Here is a 17,827-nt window from a genome sequence, read left to right as displayed (position 1 = left end):
AGAAGGAAGACCAGAGTGTGGACACTTCGATCCTTCTTAGAAGGGGGAACAAAATACCCATGGAAGGAGTTAGAGACAAAGTTTGGAGCAAAGACTGGAGGAAAGGCCATCCAAAGACTGCCCCACCTGGGGATCCATCCCATAAACAACCACCAAATCCAGATACTATTGCAGATACCAACAAGAGCTTGCTTACAGGAACAGGATAAAGCTGTCTCTGAGAGGCTGTGCCAGAGACAAATACAGAAGTGGATGCTCACAGCCAACCATTGGACAGGGTCCCCAGTGAAGGAGCTAGAGAAGTACCCAAGGGCTGAAGGAGTTTGCAGCCCCATAGGAGGAACAATATGAACTAACCAGTATCTCTAGAGTTCCCTGGGACTAAACCACCAACCAAAGAAAACACATGGTAGCACTCATGGCTCTAACTGCATATGTAGCAGAGAATGGCCTAGTCGGTCATCAGTGGGAGGAGAGGCCCTTGGTCCTATGAAGGTTCTATGCCCCAGTATAGGGGAATGCCAGGGCCAGGAAGCACGAGTAGGTGGGTTGGGGAGCAAGGGGAGGGGGGATAGGGGATTTTCGGAGGGGAAACTAGGAAAGGGGCTAACATGTGAAATATAAATAAAGAAAATATCTATGTTTTTAAAGGAGGAAAAAAAAGAGTGGCACTGGGTGAGCAAAAGAGAAGAAAGGTCTTTAACTCACTTCAGATCCTCTGCAAACAGCACTGAATAGTCAAACTCTGCTAGATCCAGGGTGTATGTGGAAGGCTATTTTCATGCATGTGTCATCCCTGACTACATTGATAACGTGATACAAGACTATGTTCAACAGACATGCACATGTATGTGCACAATTTTAAGTTGTCCTCATTGATTCTTCTTTTCCTCAGACTATGACTTATATATTTTTGGAAGTTTTGTATAAACAGGACAGTAGGGAATGGGCTATTTTGTATGCGTCTTCTTTGCTCCGCATTTATATTTGTGAGATAAATAAATTACTACTTTATATTTCTAGTACTACCACAAAATCACACAATTCGTCTACGCAGTGTTAACATGAAATATATTTCATATGTGCTTTTCAAAAATGCAAAGAAATTTAAAAAGCATGACATGAAACTATTGAATTTTACTGCAAAGACCTTGAAAAGTTATTAATCAAAAAGAAGATTTTTAAACACCTCACTGAATACTTCAGCCAACTTCTGTACTACTTCAACCTATGCCTTATTACTTTATAGTACCCACAACTTCGCTTCAAATTTGATAAATACAAGGAATATTGAAATACAGGTGAAGTAAAAACATACTATCTATATCTGCTGAGAGATTTTTTATTTACACATGTATTTATATAGTTATTTTTGTTCTTGGAGTCAAGCCCAGGTTCCTTTTTATGCTGACAAATTTCAACTGCCCCAAAGCAGGAGGCAATAGTATTGCAGTATTAGTCCTTCAAATGGTAACACTGTCTCTGTTATATGCAAGCATTTTTCTAATTGCTAGTCAATGAGTTTCCTGTATTCTTTATCATTGAAAAATATAAATCACATATAGTTCATGACATTAGCAGGTATAGTTTCAAATAACTTTTAATTTCATGAAGATATTTAAATTACTTTCTACAATAAAAATGAAACAGGAAAGAAAAATGGTCAAAGCTATAGAGAACAAGGATACAGAATGGTAGTAGTCAGCAACATTAAAATAGTTTTAGATCTAAAACCAGTGAGTGAGCTCTCCAGGTACATTCAAAGTGAAATACTGACTGTGGTCTCTGATGGTGAATCTTCATTATCAATATCCTGCAGCAGAGAAGCACCTAGAAGGCTGATGAAGAGTATTTGTGGGTGTGTCTGTAAGGGCATCTCCAGAGAACCGACAGAATGGGGAAGAGATATTCTGAATATGAGCAACAGCATCCCATGGGCTGTGCACTCTGCTTCCTCTTCTGCCAGCCAGTGACTACCTCTGCTCTTCCACACCCTCCCTGACATAATGGAATAAACCTCGAAAGCCAGGAATCAAAGGGTCTTTCCTTTTTTGGGTTGTTTCTGTTCGATATTTGTCACAGAGACTAGAAAAATAACTGATATGTGATCACAAATATGTGAACATTTCAATATCAATAGCTTTGAAATATCAAGCTGAAATTGAAAGCAAACCCTAAGTTGGGCCACTTCAACTGCTTACAGACAGGCTCAGCACCATCTTCTCAGACACTTCCCAGACCTTCAAGACTCTGGCAGGACTGTATCACAATAAAGTCACAGAAACTCTCCGCTAACATCTTAATCAACGGGACACCATCATTAGCTGGAATGCTTCTACATGGATACAGAATTCTGAGAGCTGAGATGTGGGAACTAAGACACAGGACGAGCAGATCTGAAAGAGATGGAGACTAGCACTCTCAGTAAGAACTCTCAGATGGAAAGGAAATGAGGCCAGCCATGGCAGGCAGGATCTCCAAACAGGACAAGACCAAAATCCAGGAAAGCCTCCCATGTCCCCACTCTCAGTGAAATCAGGTAAAGAGTTCCTCCTCTCTGACAGGCCTGCTATTAGCAAGCAATCTGTCTTTCTGATTATCACTTATACATTTAAATCCACTGACTTATGCTAGACTTTTAGATACTCAAATATGAGCTTACATACACATACTTCTGGATTCTCTGGCATCTTCTACTATCCATTTAACTGCACATAAGAAACAGCCGTTATTAAATGAAATGAAGAAAGAATAACTACATGAGGATATAACACAAAACACAAGATTATTTTTACCTTTGTGCATATTTATTAAAGAAAAAAGGCTTGCAAGAAATCAAGGCAAGGTTTTACATCATAGGCTGCAGCATGAAACCATACTTAGGCAAACAAAACAGCACAATTCTTAGATCAAAAGCACCTAACAGCCACTCCTTGGAATATTTTCCATTTGGAAAAGAGCCAGCTTCTGCTATTTATTCTCAAGTTCCGACTTCATGATAACTTCCTCAGTTATTTTCCATCTTCATTATTGCTTGCTGCTCCACTAGGTGCTATACTGTGAAGACCGTCAGCTAATTGTTCAAAATGGGGACAGTGACTACCTAGGGTATGGGAGGAGTGAATCTACCAGGAAATTTTACTTTAAGGTCTAAAATAGTTTATTTTAACTCCAGATAAAATGTGTTATTTTGGTAGGATTCTTTCAAGCCCTTGATGAGTGTCAGTGTTGTCATGAATCAAGATGACAATTTAATGTTTAACGAGTACAACTGCTTGCCTTTTGATCCCCTTCATGGCATCTGGTTCAGAGCTGATATGAGCAAATAAGCAACAAGTCCTTGTGTGGATCAAAACATTACTTCTTGTGATGTCACAGTACATAAATTATCCTAAGATGTTCGTTTAGTAAGTAAACCAATGCAGTTTTACTAATAAGCAAAGCAAGAGGAAGAACTGGGCTGCAGCCTCGCAGGGAGAATGTGATAGGAAGCACATTTGATAGGAGGGAGGGAGGGATCCTTCGGGGGCATTTCTGTAAGTGACTCTGGTTTGGAGGTTCAGGAAAGAAAACAAATTATCTAGAGGCACAAAGCTCACGGAAGCCCTCTCCAGAATCCCTTGGATCAGGCGCTATGCTGACTTTCCTCCAGGTAAATCCTGTCTGCTCTGTATAGCAACTGCCAAGGTTCCTACATAACCTACCAAATGATTTTAAGGTCTTCTGGGAATGTATTTTCTTACATTGCATGACACACAGTAAGAACTGAGTTTTTACTGAGTAATTTGGTATGTCCCAGCTAAACTTACACAGTAAAAACCCAACAGAGCTCATTCAACCCATGGAAACGGGTGGAGAAAGACAAGCTGCAACGCCAGGCCCTTCACATGACAGGTCAGGAGAGAAAACTCTCCTAAGCAATGCTTAGATACTAATCCTTTTGTGAACATGATAACTAAAACTCTAGTGCCCAACAAACATCTGCACAGGGATTTCTAAAGGTCCAAAGACCTAAATCTCATTTTGTAAAATGTGTTTCCACTTAAGAGGAAGAGGGCATCTGAAACCACTAAGTTCTATTTTCTCTCATTCCTATCACTTAAGAACAGCTGAACTGCTTTTTCTGCTAAAAAAAAAAAAAAAAATCAACTAGTAGAGTAAGTCTGAAAACAGATCCAGAATGGAAAAGCAGTGTGAAGCACTACATGGCTATTGTGAACATACCCCCCCCCCCCGCTAGTCAACTTGGATCTCAATGAACTATGAGCAACCTGTGTGTTTTAATTTTGCTTTTAACTTTATGTTATCTGTATAGATTTTTTGCCTGCTGGTGTGTCAGAACACACATGTATCCAGTGTCCACAGAGTCCAGAGGGGGCGTGGGATCTTCCAGCTCTGAAGTTACACAAAATCGTTAGCTACCAAGTAGGTGCTGAGACTAGAACCCAGGTCCTTGGGAAAAGAAGCTAATACCCGTAACCACTGAGCCACCTCTCCAGCCCCAAGAAAGAGCAATTTTTTAAACATTAAATATTTTGTGACTGCTTTTTTTACTCACTTCAAAGCTTCCTCAAATTTATGGATCTTCCTCTGAGCATCTTCCTTCTCTTTATCAAGTTCACTCTGCAGTTCATGAACCTACATGAAAGAATTCGTGAAATTAACTGGAAGATAAGGATACTCAAAAATACCAAAAGTACCAACAACAATCTCAAATCTGTTGTGATATGAATTCAGAAATACGTATTTCATGATAGAAAGTTGCTTATCCATAGAATAATTTCAATATTCTACTCCCAATATTAATTTTCAGTTCAACACTAGTAATTAGATTGTTTTTAAAAAGACTTGGTATACATCAACTTCACAAAGCACCAATCACTTTGACAAAGGAAAGAAATTCCACATGCTTGAGAAGACTAGGATAAATACTGTGTCTGCATTGACCAGCTATAGAGCAGCTATTATAAAATCTTCCTTCACTAAGCATGATTTGTGTATCCATTGATCAAGTTTGGTGCAAACTCCTCCATCCAGGTTGCCTCCTTCCTGCATGTAGCAACCCTTGAATGGGTGGATGACGGCACCAACCACGAAAGCGAAGAAAATGTTCTTCACATATCCAAAACTGCAGTATGGACACTCATGTGCACATGATGGCGATCATAAAATATGGAAAAGAAATTTTGAACAGCTGGACAGAAAGGGAAAAGTGAATGCCTTATATTTGTAGCCACACTGCTAGTAAGGCTGCAGAGCCTCCCTGAGGGTTAAGAAAGCACTCCACTTGGTATGTGACAAACCACTTAGACCTGCTGGCCACCACCATAGGACTGAATATGAATCTGCTGAACAGTGAGGCAAGAAAGAATGACAAGAAGCGCATATCACACACGCACACACATGCACATCACACACACACACACACACACACACACTCTAAAACCATGCCACACACTGCATCAGGACTAGGCAAAAGAAGATTTTTAAAAATAAGTTTGGTTGGACCTAATTAAAATCCCACATATTTTTGGCCTTTCTTTTTTATAATTATTTTGCATTTTTCCCTTTGTATAAAGCAAATAAATTAGTAAAATCAACAATATTCTTTTAAACTAGTAGTAAGGCTGGAGAGGCAAGTTTTCACGATAATATCAAAAAGCCTTTCCAGTTTCTCAGCTGGCAAACCACTAAATCAAGACAAAACTGGGAGGCAGAGAAGACAATGCATACTGAGGCGGTGACTGGCCAGGAGAATGAGCAGACACAAGCCCCACTTCTTGGCACTGTAATGATCAACTTATTATATGTCATAAATACTATTTTCTTATGATGAGAAGGATCATCTCACCTTGAAATTTTTTACTAATAAATTTATTTTACTCTACGTAGGAAAAGCAGTCTTTTCACAATTTACCAGGCTCAGACTTCAACTCCTATCTTACTTCTTATAGATCCTTGATAGGTATTACTCTGCTTGGCATAGTGTGAGAATCTTAAATTGGAATAGAAACAAACTTTACTCATTATTTGGAGGCAGAAAGCAACTTTATCTAGAAAGACAGGATAAGTTTCAATGGCCATCTCCCTACTTCTCAAGTTATTTAGCATGTGTGTCTCAGTCCTCTCTACAAATGGGATGGTAAAGTGAATTACTTCAGGCAAGGTTCTTGTGAATACTAGAACATAAAAAAATTCTCAATGTTAAACATTACAGCTACAGAGTCAAATAGAACACTATATGTATCTCTCGATTACATAAGGTCATTATGAATAACAGCCATGATAACAATATACAAGGCTGACTGCCCTTGCAGAAAGCAGCCCCTGGATGCCAACCATTCTGAGTTCTTGTAAGTGCTCTGTATTGCTCACTACCCAATCTTAGCTTGTTTCAAGATTCAGTTCTACTACTTAGTGAATTTAAGTAGTTAATGAGTGGCACCTTAATAAAAGTAATTCTTTCTAAGAATATCTGTTTCATTTCTGAAGGGGAGAGGGAACTCTCAGGGTGGGGAAGAAGGACTCCCCTCTAGTCAAGAAGGCATGCACTGATACACACTCTGGTTAGCTGTTTCTCACTTATGCTGCTAAGTGCCCAGCATCCCTGAACCACACTACAGCAGTCATTAAGGGATGTTCTGGGTTTGTTTCCTCTTGACAGAATATTTTAGTATTGCATGCTTGAGATTCCTTTTAAATTATGGCTTTGTCTTGATCTATATTTCATATATTTGTCGGTAATATATAATTAAATGCCATGCAAGTAATCAATGCATACTGATTTTGATGGAAGACTACAACTTATTATTTGTGTTTTAATATTATATATATTTAATATTATATATATTTAATATTATATAAATTATTTTTACATAAAAGATAAATAAAAAACAACAAAAAGATGATGCTACTGCCTAAGAACTACTTGTATTTGTTTCTTTTTTTATTTATATATTTTTTTACACAGAGACTTGCTATGTTGTTTAAAGGTAATGGGGAGAATTAATGTGATTTACTTCTAGTCTTTTTTCAATATATAATTAATATTAAACTATAGTATTGAAGGTGGCTAAGGCACCTAATTTACTCTTAAACATGAGCATTTACTATTAAGGAGTTGATCTCAGTAGATATAAGCACACTGACGGAACATGTGATGAACATGGTTTATATTCCCTCCCATCCTCCACATTTGTGGAATAAAAAATGAGAAAAAGACCATGGATCATGGCATAGCAAAAAAAACAAAGAGCTGGGGCTGGCCCCCAAACCAGAAGGCTGGACAACACTGCCTCTTAACTCCTCTAATCTCCACAGCCTACTGCTAACACTATGGCTGACCTCATTCCATGACTTTACTAAACTTATTTTTCTCTTTTAACTTTGGGAATATTATCATTTTTAAAGAAATTTATGTCAGTAGAAATTAAAAATACAATTTAATATATTACATATAAAATTGATGTGAACATGTTTAAATTATTTCAATATAATTATATAAAGTACAATGAATTCTAAGCATGGAAAACCTGTACTTCAGTGTTTCAGAACTTTCCTTACATTCGTTAACAGTTATGACAGTGATTTTAGAAGTAGTCAAGTCTAGCACGGTTTAACCTGTGCGTGTGAGCATCTGCCTCATGTTCTCCATTGGGTAAACAACACCACCATTCTTTACCCCAGTGCCTGTTTGGAAAACAAGCACTAGGCTATTTGTAGGAGGCAGGTGTTTCCTTACTAGTAAAACCATTTACTCCAGCAGTTTCCTGATTTAGCAGATTACGACACTTCATCAAACAATGACGGTTAGCTTTATGGCCTATTATTTGTTTGATGTTCAAAGATCTGAAGAGCAGGCAACAGCCACCAGAGATCAATAAAGACCATGAGATAATATGTGTGTGCTTAAATTAGGGCCAGCCTCTGCTGCTGTTTCTTCCACCTCAAAGACTAGTGGGACGGTACGCTCCCATCCTGCTGCATCTTGCTGGCATGAGGAAATAATGTCATTCAGATGGCATTTCCTCCTCTGAACAGATATTCAGAAGCACATTTTATGCGGAAAGTCACTGAATGTGCACACCTGTAACTCTCAAAACAAAAGCCTATCCACCCCATTTAGCTATCCAGTTACACAGTTCAGGCCTATGTGAGATTTATGTTAGCCCTTTGAGCTGTCAGAAGGATATTCCCTCAGGGGGGCAGAAGACATCAAATCGTCAAGGCTTGAGATCACAGCAGGTTTAATAAAGAAAGAAGAACAGATGTCAATTTTCAGGGGAGATTATGGAATTAATTGTGAAACAAACAGTGACACGCTGAGAAACCTTTTCTTTTAACATAAACAATCTCTGTAACATATGCAAGATGAGCAAATACAGATTTTTCTTCTATAGACTGTTGTTTTAAACAAGTCCTGTTTACACTGAAAACAGCAAAGTGTATTCTGATTATTTATTTAAAAATGAGGCCAATTGACAGCTCATGGAAGATGAATAACTGCTGTTGCAATGTCTAATAAAGAGGTTTTGGATCTCCTTTAAGAGGTGGACTACAACAGGAATGGCCAGCAGGTTACTGATAAAAATGAAATTTTAACAGGCACAGAGGCATTGCCTTTCTAAAAAGAATGCATTGACCCACACTTGAACTCACAAGGTAACTGAAGGCAAGATGAAAGCCTGACCTCCCATCTCCAGTTTTGCATCTGTCTCCTTTACTTCAGGGGGTCACACATTTACTTCTGCAGTAGTCATGGTTCACCACTCAAGGAAAATCTACCTAGGCGCCAGTGCTCCCTAACTTACCTCCCTCCCTTTCAAGCTGAAATGCACAAAAAGAAGAACTGCGGGATCTGACTGTCCGCTTTTCCCTGTCCTTGCTCTAGACCCCACAGAAGAGCTAAATAGTCTCCAGTCATTGTTCTGAACCTTGGACTCCAAGGAGAGCAGAGCCTAGCAGGACCAAGCACTTTCAAAGAGGGGAGTTATCCACTCTAGTGTAGAGTTATCCTCTCTAGTGAAGCCATAACCTGGAGCAGAACAGACATTTCCAGGAATCAGCTTGTCCCCTCAACAATCAAAACTGCTTAGATTGCCGTGCAGAACTAGAACTGAGATACTGATCAAGCCGACCACAGCTTGACCAAAACTGCTTCATCTATGCAGGGCACTTGCCCTCCCCCCTAATCCTTTCTCCATTTAAACCTAAAGCTCACATCCATTCGCAGAAGATAGGACTTGTGGTCACTGAGCCCCATTTTCTGTTCCATGGATTCAATGTCCTTTCTCTGCTTTTCACTACTCCTTGGCTCTGCAGTGTGTTGGGAGGTAGCAAAGCCTAACTTCCATGGCTGCTGCAAAGTGGGCTTCTGTGCTAAGCTCCAGTTACAAAGCAAATTCTCATGTTTCCTTCCTTTTGTCTATTCCACAGGGAGAAAGGCTGACAGCAGAACCTTAGATTACTTGGTGGCTAAAATACAGTAAAGAATTCAGTAAAAGCAAAGGCTATCTGGGTCTGTTTCTCTACAGAACAGTTCTCAGTGTGTCTTGCTCCTAGACAAAGGCCCATCCTGTTCCTGCACATGAGAGAACTGGCACACATCACAGCAGCAGAACAAGAGGCCAGAAAGAAGTCCATAATGGAAGAGGAGCCAGAGGGCTACCCAGGAAACAATGATGAATAGTAAACCCAGGCTAACCCAGTACCTTCCTTACACAATGGAGAGGGCTTAGGGCTTCCAGTAATCAATCAGTCTCTCTCTCTCTCTCTCTCTCTCTCTCTCTCTCTCTCTCTCTCTCTCTCTCTCACACACACACACACACACACACACACACACAAGCAAAATATTTAGGAAACTGCATTTCTCAGCAATTGAGAATGAAAAGCTGCACTTACAGACATTTCATATTCCTATTTAGATACTATTTTGTAGATATAAATATACTAAACACGTTATAATGAATTATAATAAAACTGCAGGAGTAAGAAAATAATTACAAGCTGGGCAGTAGTGGTGCATGCCTTTAATCCCAGCACTTGGGAGGCAGAAGCAGGTGGAATTTCTGAGTTTGAGTCTAGCCTGGTCTACAGAGTGAGTTCTAGGACAGCCAGGGCTACACAGAGAAACCCTATCTCAAAAAAATCCAGAAAAAATAATAATAGTTACAATTATAAAAAGCACACAAACAGATCAATATGCATCAGAAGAAATCCTTTTTTTTTTTTTTTTGTAAGTCACAACACACTCTTTATTCTATACATCTCTTGGAGAGCAGAGACTAACAGCTCCCAACCTCACCCTATCACCTAACATGATGCACTATCCCAGTAGACGCATTTAAAGAATATCAATTAAGCAACTAGAGGGACAAAAATGATGGCTTGCAATGTGACTTGAGAATGCTACAATACACGCCAGGGTTAGCTTTAATTTACACAGATTTTAATGAAAGGGTAAACCTCATTTTCTATTATATTTTACAAGTGGATTCATTTGGCAAGTATTAAAAATAAATAGTAACAAAAATATCAATAAAGGCTGGCCTTTAATCCCAGCACTTGGGAGGCAGAGGCAGGCAGATTTCTGAGTTCAAGGCCAGCCTGGTCTACAGAGTGAGTTCCAGGACAGCCAGGGCTANACATCTATATATACACATACACATGTGCATACACACGCACTCACACACACACACACACACACACACACACACACACACACACACACACACACACACATATATATATATATCAAGGCTAGCCTAGCCAAAGCTAAAGTAGTCAGTTGCAGGAAATCCAGAGCTACATACTGAGACTCTGTTTCAGAAATAATATAACTAAATAACCAAACAAATGAACAAATGAACAACTAGCAAAAAACAAAAAACAAAAAAAAAATAGAGTAACAACAAAGATATTCCACTTCCTCCATTCAAGGGCACATCCAGAGGACTATTTCCTTTCATTCCCAGTTATTACTGCCAGCTCGAGCTTCAGCCTTTGTCCACTGAGGTCTGAGTCTTATTATCTAAACCATAACAACCTTCTAAATGTTCTCCTATTTGGTTAAATATGAAAACCTCTAATATACCCAGCCCAAAATTTATTAATGGGTCATCATTTCTTAAAACTTACCATGTTGCTGGGCATGGGGGCACACGCCTAGAATCCCAGCACTTGGGAGGCAGAGGCAGGCAGATTTCTGAGTTCAAGGCCAGCCTGGTCTACAGAGTGAGTTCCAGGACAGCCAGGGCTATCCAGAGAAATCCTGTCTCGAAAAAAAAATCAATAAAACCTTTGTTATTTCAACTACTTTTACCTTCTCTGTCTTATAGCAGACAATTTCAGAACTGAGATAGCAGTCACAAATCTATCAATTGTTGTCTAAAGTATTCAAAGCTTTAGTTACTACTGATAGTAATAGGAATACTAAATACATTTAAGGTTGTGCAAGGTTCTGAGTGCTAAGAAGCTGCTAAGCTATAAGTAGTCAATGCTCTGACTGTTTTAGGTTGGATTGCAGGTCTGAAGCTCTTATAGCGTGGATAATACACAGGAATGCACTGTAAGGCCCAACTGTTTCAAACTTGTAGAAATAAAAAATCAAGTTGTTCATAAGAGAGATTCAGTCAATGAGCATCTTCCCTCCCCCAACAGAGTACAAAACTAGAGCTTTAATGTGGGTGTGATTAACAACTGAACTTGAATCTGTTCACAAACATGAAAACTTTGACTATATTGGTTAACTGAGATTGAATTAGTAAGAAAAACATCCTTTAAAGGATGAGATAAATCAATTACTTTACTAAATCAGCCCCCTTTACCTACTTAAGTTGTTATTTTAAATGTCTATATTTTCCAAACATATTACCTTTTTCTCATAGGTGTGTTTTAAATGGTTTTTCTCCATGTGAAACTTATTTTCTTGATCCTGTAAATGACAAATGTTTATTCTTAGTATGTTTTATATTACCTTTAGAGTAAATAAATGAGTGACCTGATAAAAGCAATGAATGTACTGGATATCAAACTTAGAGTTATACATGTCATTTGCTTATCACTAAGACAACGCTAAGCACCTAACTGTCAAAGTCTCGAGCAGCTTTATATAACAAGATGTAAGACCTCAGCTGTGTGGAGGTGTCCTGTCCTCAAGCACAAGGACTGCTGTGATGGTCAAGACTGTGAGACCAGGAATAAGCAACTAAGTCAAGATGGTAATGCCAACTTGAACCGTGAAACTACTTCATATCCTCCTCCTCCTCGGTGCTCTGTGACTGGGAGAAAATGAAGTGCTGAGGAGAGGGAAAGGGAGAAAGACAGGGGAGTTTCAGAACTTCAATGGGAAGACCTTCTAAAATACACTTTTGTAAGAGAGTTTTTTCACATCAAACAAAAATTTGATGGCATACTACACTAATAAGATCTGTAAAAAGAACAGCAAATAATATATTCATACTTATATACTTTAACTCCTATCCACACCACAGCCCTGAAGCACATTATGGACAGTATACCAAATAATAAATATTAGACCTTACTTTTAAAAATATTTGACATATTAAAATATTTAATTTATATATTTAATATATTTGAGTAATTTCACTTCAAATTAGCATACAACATATTTCATATCATTATGGCATTTTCAACACAGTGTATTAGTGGAATTCCTTCCCTCCCCACTTCCCTTCTGCCCACAGTCCCCCTTGTTCTCATCTCCCATATTATTTCTTCTTTCATGTTCCCTATGTCCACCCCTCCCACCACCCATCTTTACCATGTCTTGGTCTCTGTTCTTGGCTTTTAGTTTTACCCACACTCCCCAACACACAGAGATGTACACATTATGGGCTGTCACCTACATACAGATGCGAGAACGTACTCAGGGTTTATCTTTATGCATCTGGGTGGCCCTGCTTTATATTACAAGGGCCAGATTCATCTATTTTCCTGAAAATTTCAATACCATTATACACTTTGACCAGTTGTGAGATTCTGTCTTAACCATCGCATGCAGCTAAAAGATGCTTCTCTAATGAGGGCAGTGAGCTATGCCAGTCTGTGAATACCAAGATGAATATTTACAGTGAGTAGGATTAGGCAGAGTCACTTAAGAATTTCTGGGGTAGCTGAAAATTTCTATTTCTAGACTTGGGCAATGCTTACAAGAATGTTCACTTTGTATAAAATCATTTGCTCCATTGTCTTTTCTGTATTCTAGTTTTTGCAATCTCAACAAAATAAATAAAATAAAAAGATTTTAATTCTAAACTAATCTCAAAAAAGATCTTTCAAATCAATTGTCTTTTATTCTCTCCATGTAATTATCTTCACTTGTTAGGTAAATGCCAGCAATACATTCAGAAATGGCTATGTCCAGAAGGACTTTCCTAAGTTATTCTTTAACAGACTCTCATTTATAAACATAGATCAAGACAGGAAAGGAACTGGGCCCAGAGACCTCAGTAAAAGCCCAGGACTCACTTTTACTTGCTGTTTCCTCTGAAGCTCCGATTCCTGGACCTGCTGTTTTAGTTGACAGATGTTCTGTTCTAAGTCTTCAATCACACCCGATGTCTAGGAGGATTGCAAGAACAGAAGCAGAGTGCTGACTCTCTGTGCCACTGCCCAGTTCTGGTTGACATAAAGCCCATTTACCCCAGAAAGCTTAGTCACAATTTAAGTTACCTATAAATCTGAGTGAAAAATATTTTAAAGACAATATAAAACTTAAATCTATTTGAAGTATACTGTAAGCAAGCTGAGCAGTAATTAGAGTAACATTTGAAGTCAAAATTAGTATTTTGAAATAAAAATGTCAATTAAAATCTGCATAGTATTTAATGCAATGAAAATGTAAAAATGAGTCTAATTTTTATGGACATTTTTGAAATTTAAAAAATAAGAATAAAATAAAACAAACATTTCAAAGTAAACTACTACATGTGTGCAAAAACACTTCAGAAGGCATGTCTAAGAATTGCATCTTTAAACCTTTAGTGCTTTAAGAGAGCGTCAAGCAGAACTTGCTGCTAAGTGCTGTGTGGGCTATGAAACAGTGTTTTCAGCACCCTAAACAGCATAGTGTGTTTTGACGTCTGCTGGTTTCAAGAACAGGATAAAGGGGCTAATCTCAAATGGAAACAACTGGCTGATGCATCGCTGCCATGCTGCACACTTGTGCAGATGTGGCTACCTATTCGTACAATACCTTAGAAGTTGAAAGTGCATGCTCTTGTCTCAGGAGATTTAGGTCAGAGTCATATTTGGTTTTTAATAATTTCACATTTTGTTCATAGTCATTTACAAGATGTTCTTTCTCTTTATGTAGTATGTTGCGCCTGAAACAGTAAGATAAAAAATATTATATATTTTTGGAACCAATCTCTAAAATGGATATCAACTAAACTAATAATCAACTAAATTTAAATATATTCTATTTTTATATATGAAGTAAGTATCCACATTTTCATCAACTTGTTTCAAACACTATGTTTTTAAGTATTTTAAAAAATATGCAAAGAATCCCACTAAGGTAGGAACATCATAAGATTTACTGCACAAAGTCTAACCCACTCGCAGGTCACCTACAGTCAGGAGCGAGCTCTGGTGCCCACAGACAGCTGCCAGCACTACCTTGTCTTTAGCTCCTGTAATTCATTGCATGTTATCTGGTAGCATCTTTCCAGCTCCAATTTTTCTTGGGTCAATTTCTGCCTCTGTAGATTGCTGTTCTCTGCTTCTCCCATCAGTTGCTGGACACGGCCCTCCAGTTCTTTGATCATGTGGTTCTAAAAGAACAAGTCATTGTTAAGAAAACCTCTAACTAGCTTTTCAGCCATGGTGCCAATGAGCACTATGAAGAAAAATATTATAGTAATAAGAACAAATAAGCCATAATCAATACTAGTAAAAAATAAATCTCTAACGTAACTTGTTGTTGTTGTTGGTTTGTTTGAGATAGGGTTTCTCTGTGTAGCCTTGGCTGTCCTGGAACTCTCTTTATAGATCAGGCTGGCCTCAAACTCAGATCTGTCTGCCTCAGCCTCCTAAGTGCTGGGATTAAAGTCATGTACCACCACCACCTGGTCTAATGAAATATCACCTTTTTACCATAAAATTAATAGCATGTTTACATCTATCCAACAATTCACTCATTTGTGGAATGTTTGCAGAGTCTGAAATGTCCCCATGAGAGTGAAGAAGGCCAGCGCGCCCCTCGGGTCGATGGCAATCCCTCTGGGCCTCCTCACTGTAGCTCAGCTTTGTGCCTTCACTTAAGGTTCTAATCAGGATACTTGAAAATGAAATCCATAACTCACATTTTAACGCCAGGAGTACCACATAACATATTCGTCATTAGAAAGTATATAGGAATATTTTATCACATAAATTCTTATTTGGTTAACTTAGATTTTTCTATTTCATTTAAAGGAGTTTTCTATTTTTCTAAAGTATGCAAAAGCATCATTCAAATAAATTGCCTCTTTTTATTTGGTATTTAAGTTATTTTGAATTCTTCACTTTGGCAGGGCTGCATTTAAAGCCTGAATAAAGGTGTTTATGAGCTTCTAAATGCTTTATTCAAAACTACACTAAGGCAGCATTAGCTGAGAAACAACTGGCTTTCATTTTAACAACTCCTCTTCTAATAAATTCAAGTAGGAAAAGGTTAGCGTGGCCCTTGTTTCCTACTGTTTTTCTACAACAAAGGGTTAAGATAAAGTTTAAACATCACTGTTAAACCCCAACACTCTCTCTTCATTTCACCTTTTCTTCATTATAAAACTGAATAGATTGGTGAGTTAAATTTTGGTGCAACAAATTCCAAATATTTGAAATTTAAAACAGCACATTGGTGAATGCTTTAATACGACAGAGCATCTGTGTAGCTGCAGTCTAGCCCACTGCATCCCCTCTGCCTCTGCTGCACCAAGAAGCTGCTTGAGGAAGTGGACTCCCCTTTGAGGGAACTGGACTACCTTTCTGCATAGTGACACAGTATGACACAAACAAGAAGGAACCTTTGCTCTCCAATTTGAAGTGATGGGACCCAGGGGATCCTTCTGTGGAACGGGTACAAAGGAGACAATGTCTAGGAAAAGCAGGACTGCTACTCTGCCTTAGAAGCCTAGGAGAGGGAATTCTGCTTATAGGGGTGGCATACAGAACATAACTCTCCTGTTAAGAACACTTTGTAAAAGACACAGAAATTAGTGGGAAACACGTCAGGAAGGTGTTGCGGATGCCCAGGCAGACTGGACTGAGGAGGAGAAGGAGCCGCAGGCTGGGCCGGCCCTCTAAGTTGCACTCTCCACCCTTCTTTTGCTTTTTCTTTCTTTTTTACTTCTACAGGTATTTTCTAAGCTTGTATGAGGACTGGACAAGAAACTCAAAGCAGGAGTGGCCAAGGTCACTGAGCCTTGAAGTAGCAAAAGCTCTCAGAAGAACACTGCACAAACTGAGGTTTGGTCACTGTATAGAGACAGGAGACAAGAATTCCAAAGTCAAGACAAAGACTGCCCATATTCAAAGAAAGAAATGAATAGCTATTATAAATTGTTCGAAAATAACATGGTTGACAATGAAATAAATCAAGACCTAGGGGCTGAATTGATACAGAAAAACCTACAGACTCTGCTAAAGGAAAAATGTCTCCATCAGTCAGAAACCAATCTTTTTCTACAATATTAATAATTGAATATAGTGAAGAGAAGAAATGCTCACATGAAATTACAAACCACTTTTTTATAAGAAAATAAGAAGAAATGAGAGGGACAGATATCCACTGTTTCAATGAAGACAGTGATGGACATTCAAACAATTCTGTGATCTCAAATGTCGGGATATCAGTGATAATGTGAACATGATGTTTTTTGTTTTTGTTTTTGTTTGTCGAGACAGGGTTTCTCTGTGTAGCCCTGGCTGTCCTGGAACTCACTCTGTAGACCAGGCGGGCCTCGAACTCAGAAATCTTCCTGCCTCTGCCTCCCAAGTGCTAGGATTAAAGGCGTGTGCCACCACACCCGGCTGTGAACAAGAATTTTTAATTTGGGTATTAATCAACTGTTAAAACTTTATGGGACCTATATAAGATACTTGTGAGTAAGCTGTAGCCATTGGCTATACCTGCTAAATAAAGCTATCTATGCTCCAATAAGAAAATAACAAATTTGTTGAGGACGTGGAGAAATTGAAAATCTTGTATAGTACTGGCAAGAATATTATAACAATGGAAATAACCTAAGCCCCAAAACAAAAACTCGGAATATCCCCTCAAATGCAGATCTTAGACTAGAATTTTTAGACAACTGGATTTAAGTTGGAGTATCAGTAGGGACCAGCAAAGGAGTCCTGAGGTTGGGAGGTCAGTGAGATGAGGGTAGAGACAGGAAAAGCAGAAAGGGAAGGCCTGGAGAAGGAAACACTGAGACTGGAGGAGGAAGAAGACAGGGAAGGCAGAGGGAGGGAGTCAGACAAAACTAAGGAGATATGACATCCATAAAAGCATGTTACTCTTTATGCTAAATAAAAGGACAACTTTAAGGATATACCTTCTTCTCAGCACCTCATGGTACGTTCTCCAAAACTGACCACATAATTGGTCACAAAACAAGCCTCAACAGATACAAAAATATTGAAATTGTCCCATGCATCCTATTAGACCACCATGGACTAAGGCTGATCTTCAATAACAAAATAAATAATAGAAAGCCAACATTCATGTGGAAACTGAACAACACTCTTCTCAATGATACCTTGGTCAAGGAAGGAATAAAGAAAGAAATTAAGGACTTTTTAGAGTTCAATGAAAATGAAGCCA

General features: G+C 38.5%; 1 protein-coding gene across 1 annotated transcript in view; it reads right to left on the bottom strand.

Annotated features, from left to right (window-relative positions):
* The window catches only part of Cep112 (centrosomal protein 112), a 370,253-nt gene that overhangs the window by 304,802 nt on the left and 47,624 nt on the right, over positions 1 to 17,827 (bottom strand). The window contains exons 9-13 of the mRNA XM_029484236.1: positions 14,641 to 14,795; positions 14,216 to 14,345; positions 13,489 to 13,581; positions 11,873 to 11,932; positions 4,559 to 4,638 (exon numbers count right to left, since the gene is read on the bottom strand). Coding sequence (XP_029340096.1) covers positions 4,559 to 4,638; positions 11,873 to 11,932; positions 13,489 to 13,581; positions 14,216 to 14,345; positions 14,641 to 14,795 — 518 coding nt within the window. The remainder of the gene's footprint in view (positions 1 to 4,558; positions 4,639 to 11,872; positions 11,933 to 13,488; positions 13,582 to 14,215; positions 14,346 to 14,640; positions 14,796 to 17,827) is intronic.

Source organism: Mus caroli, chromosome 11, assembly GCF_900094665.2.
Source record: "Mus caroli chromosome 11, CAROLI_EIJ_v1.1, whole genome shotgun sequence".
Classification (NCBI taxonomy): Eukaryota; Metazoa; Chordata; class Mammalia; order Rodentia; family Muridae; genus Mus; species Mus caroli.
Note: the sequence above shows the minus strand (reverse complement) of the source record. Positions and strands in the feature narration are given on the sequence as shown.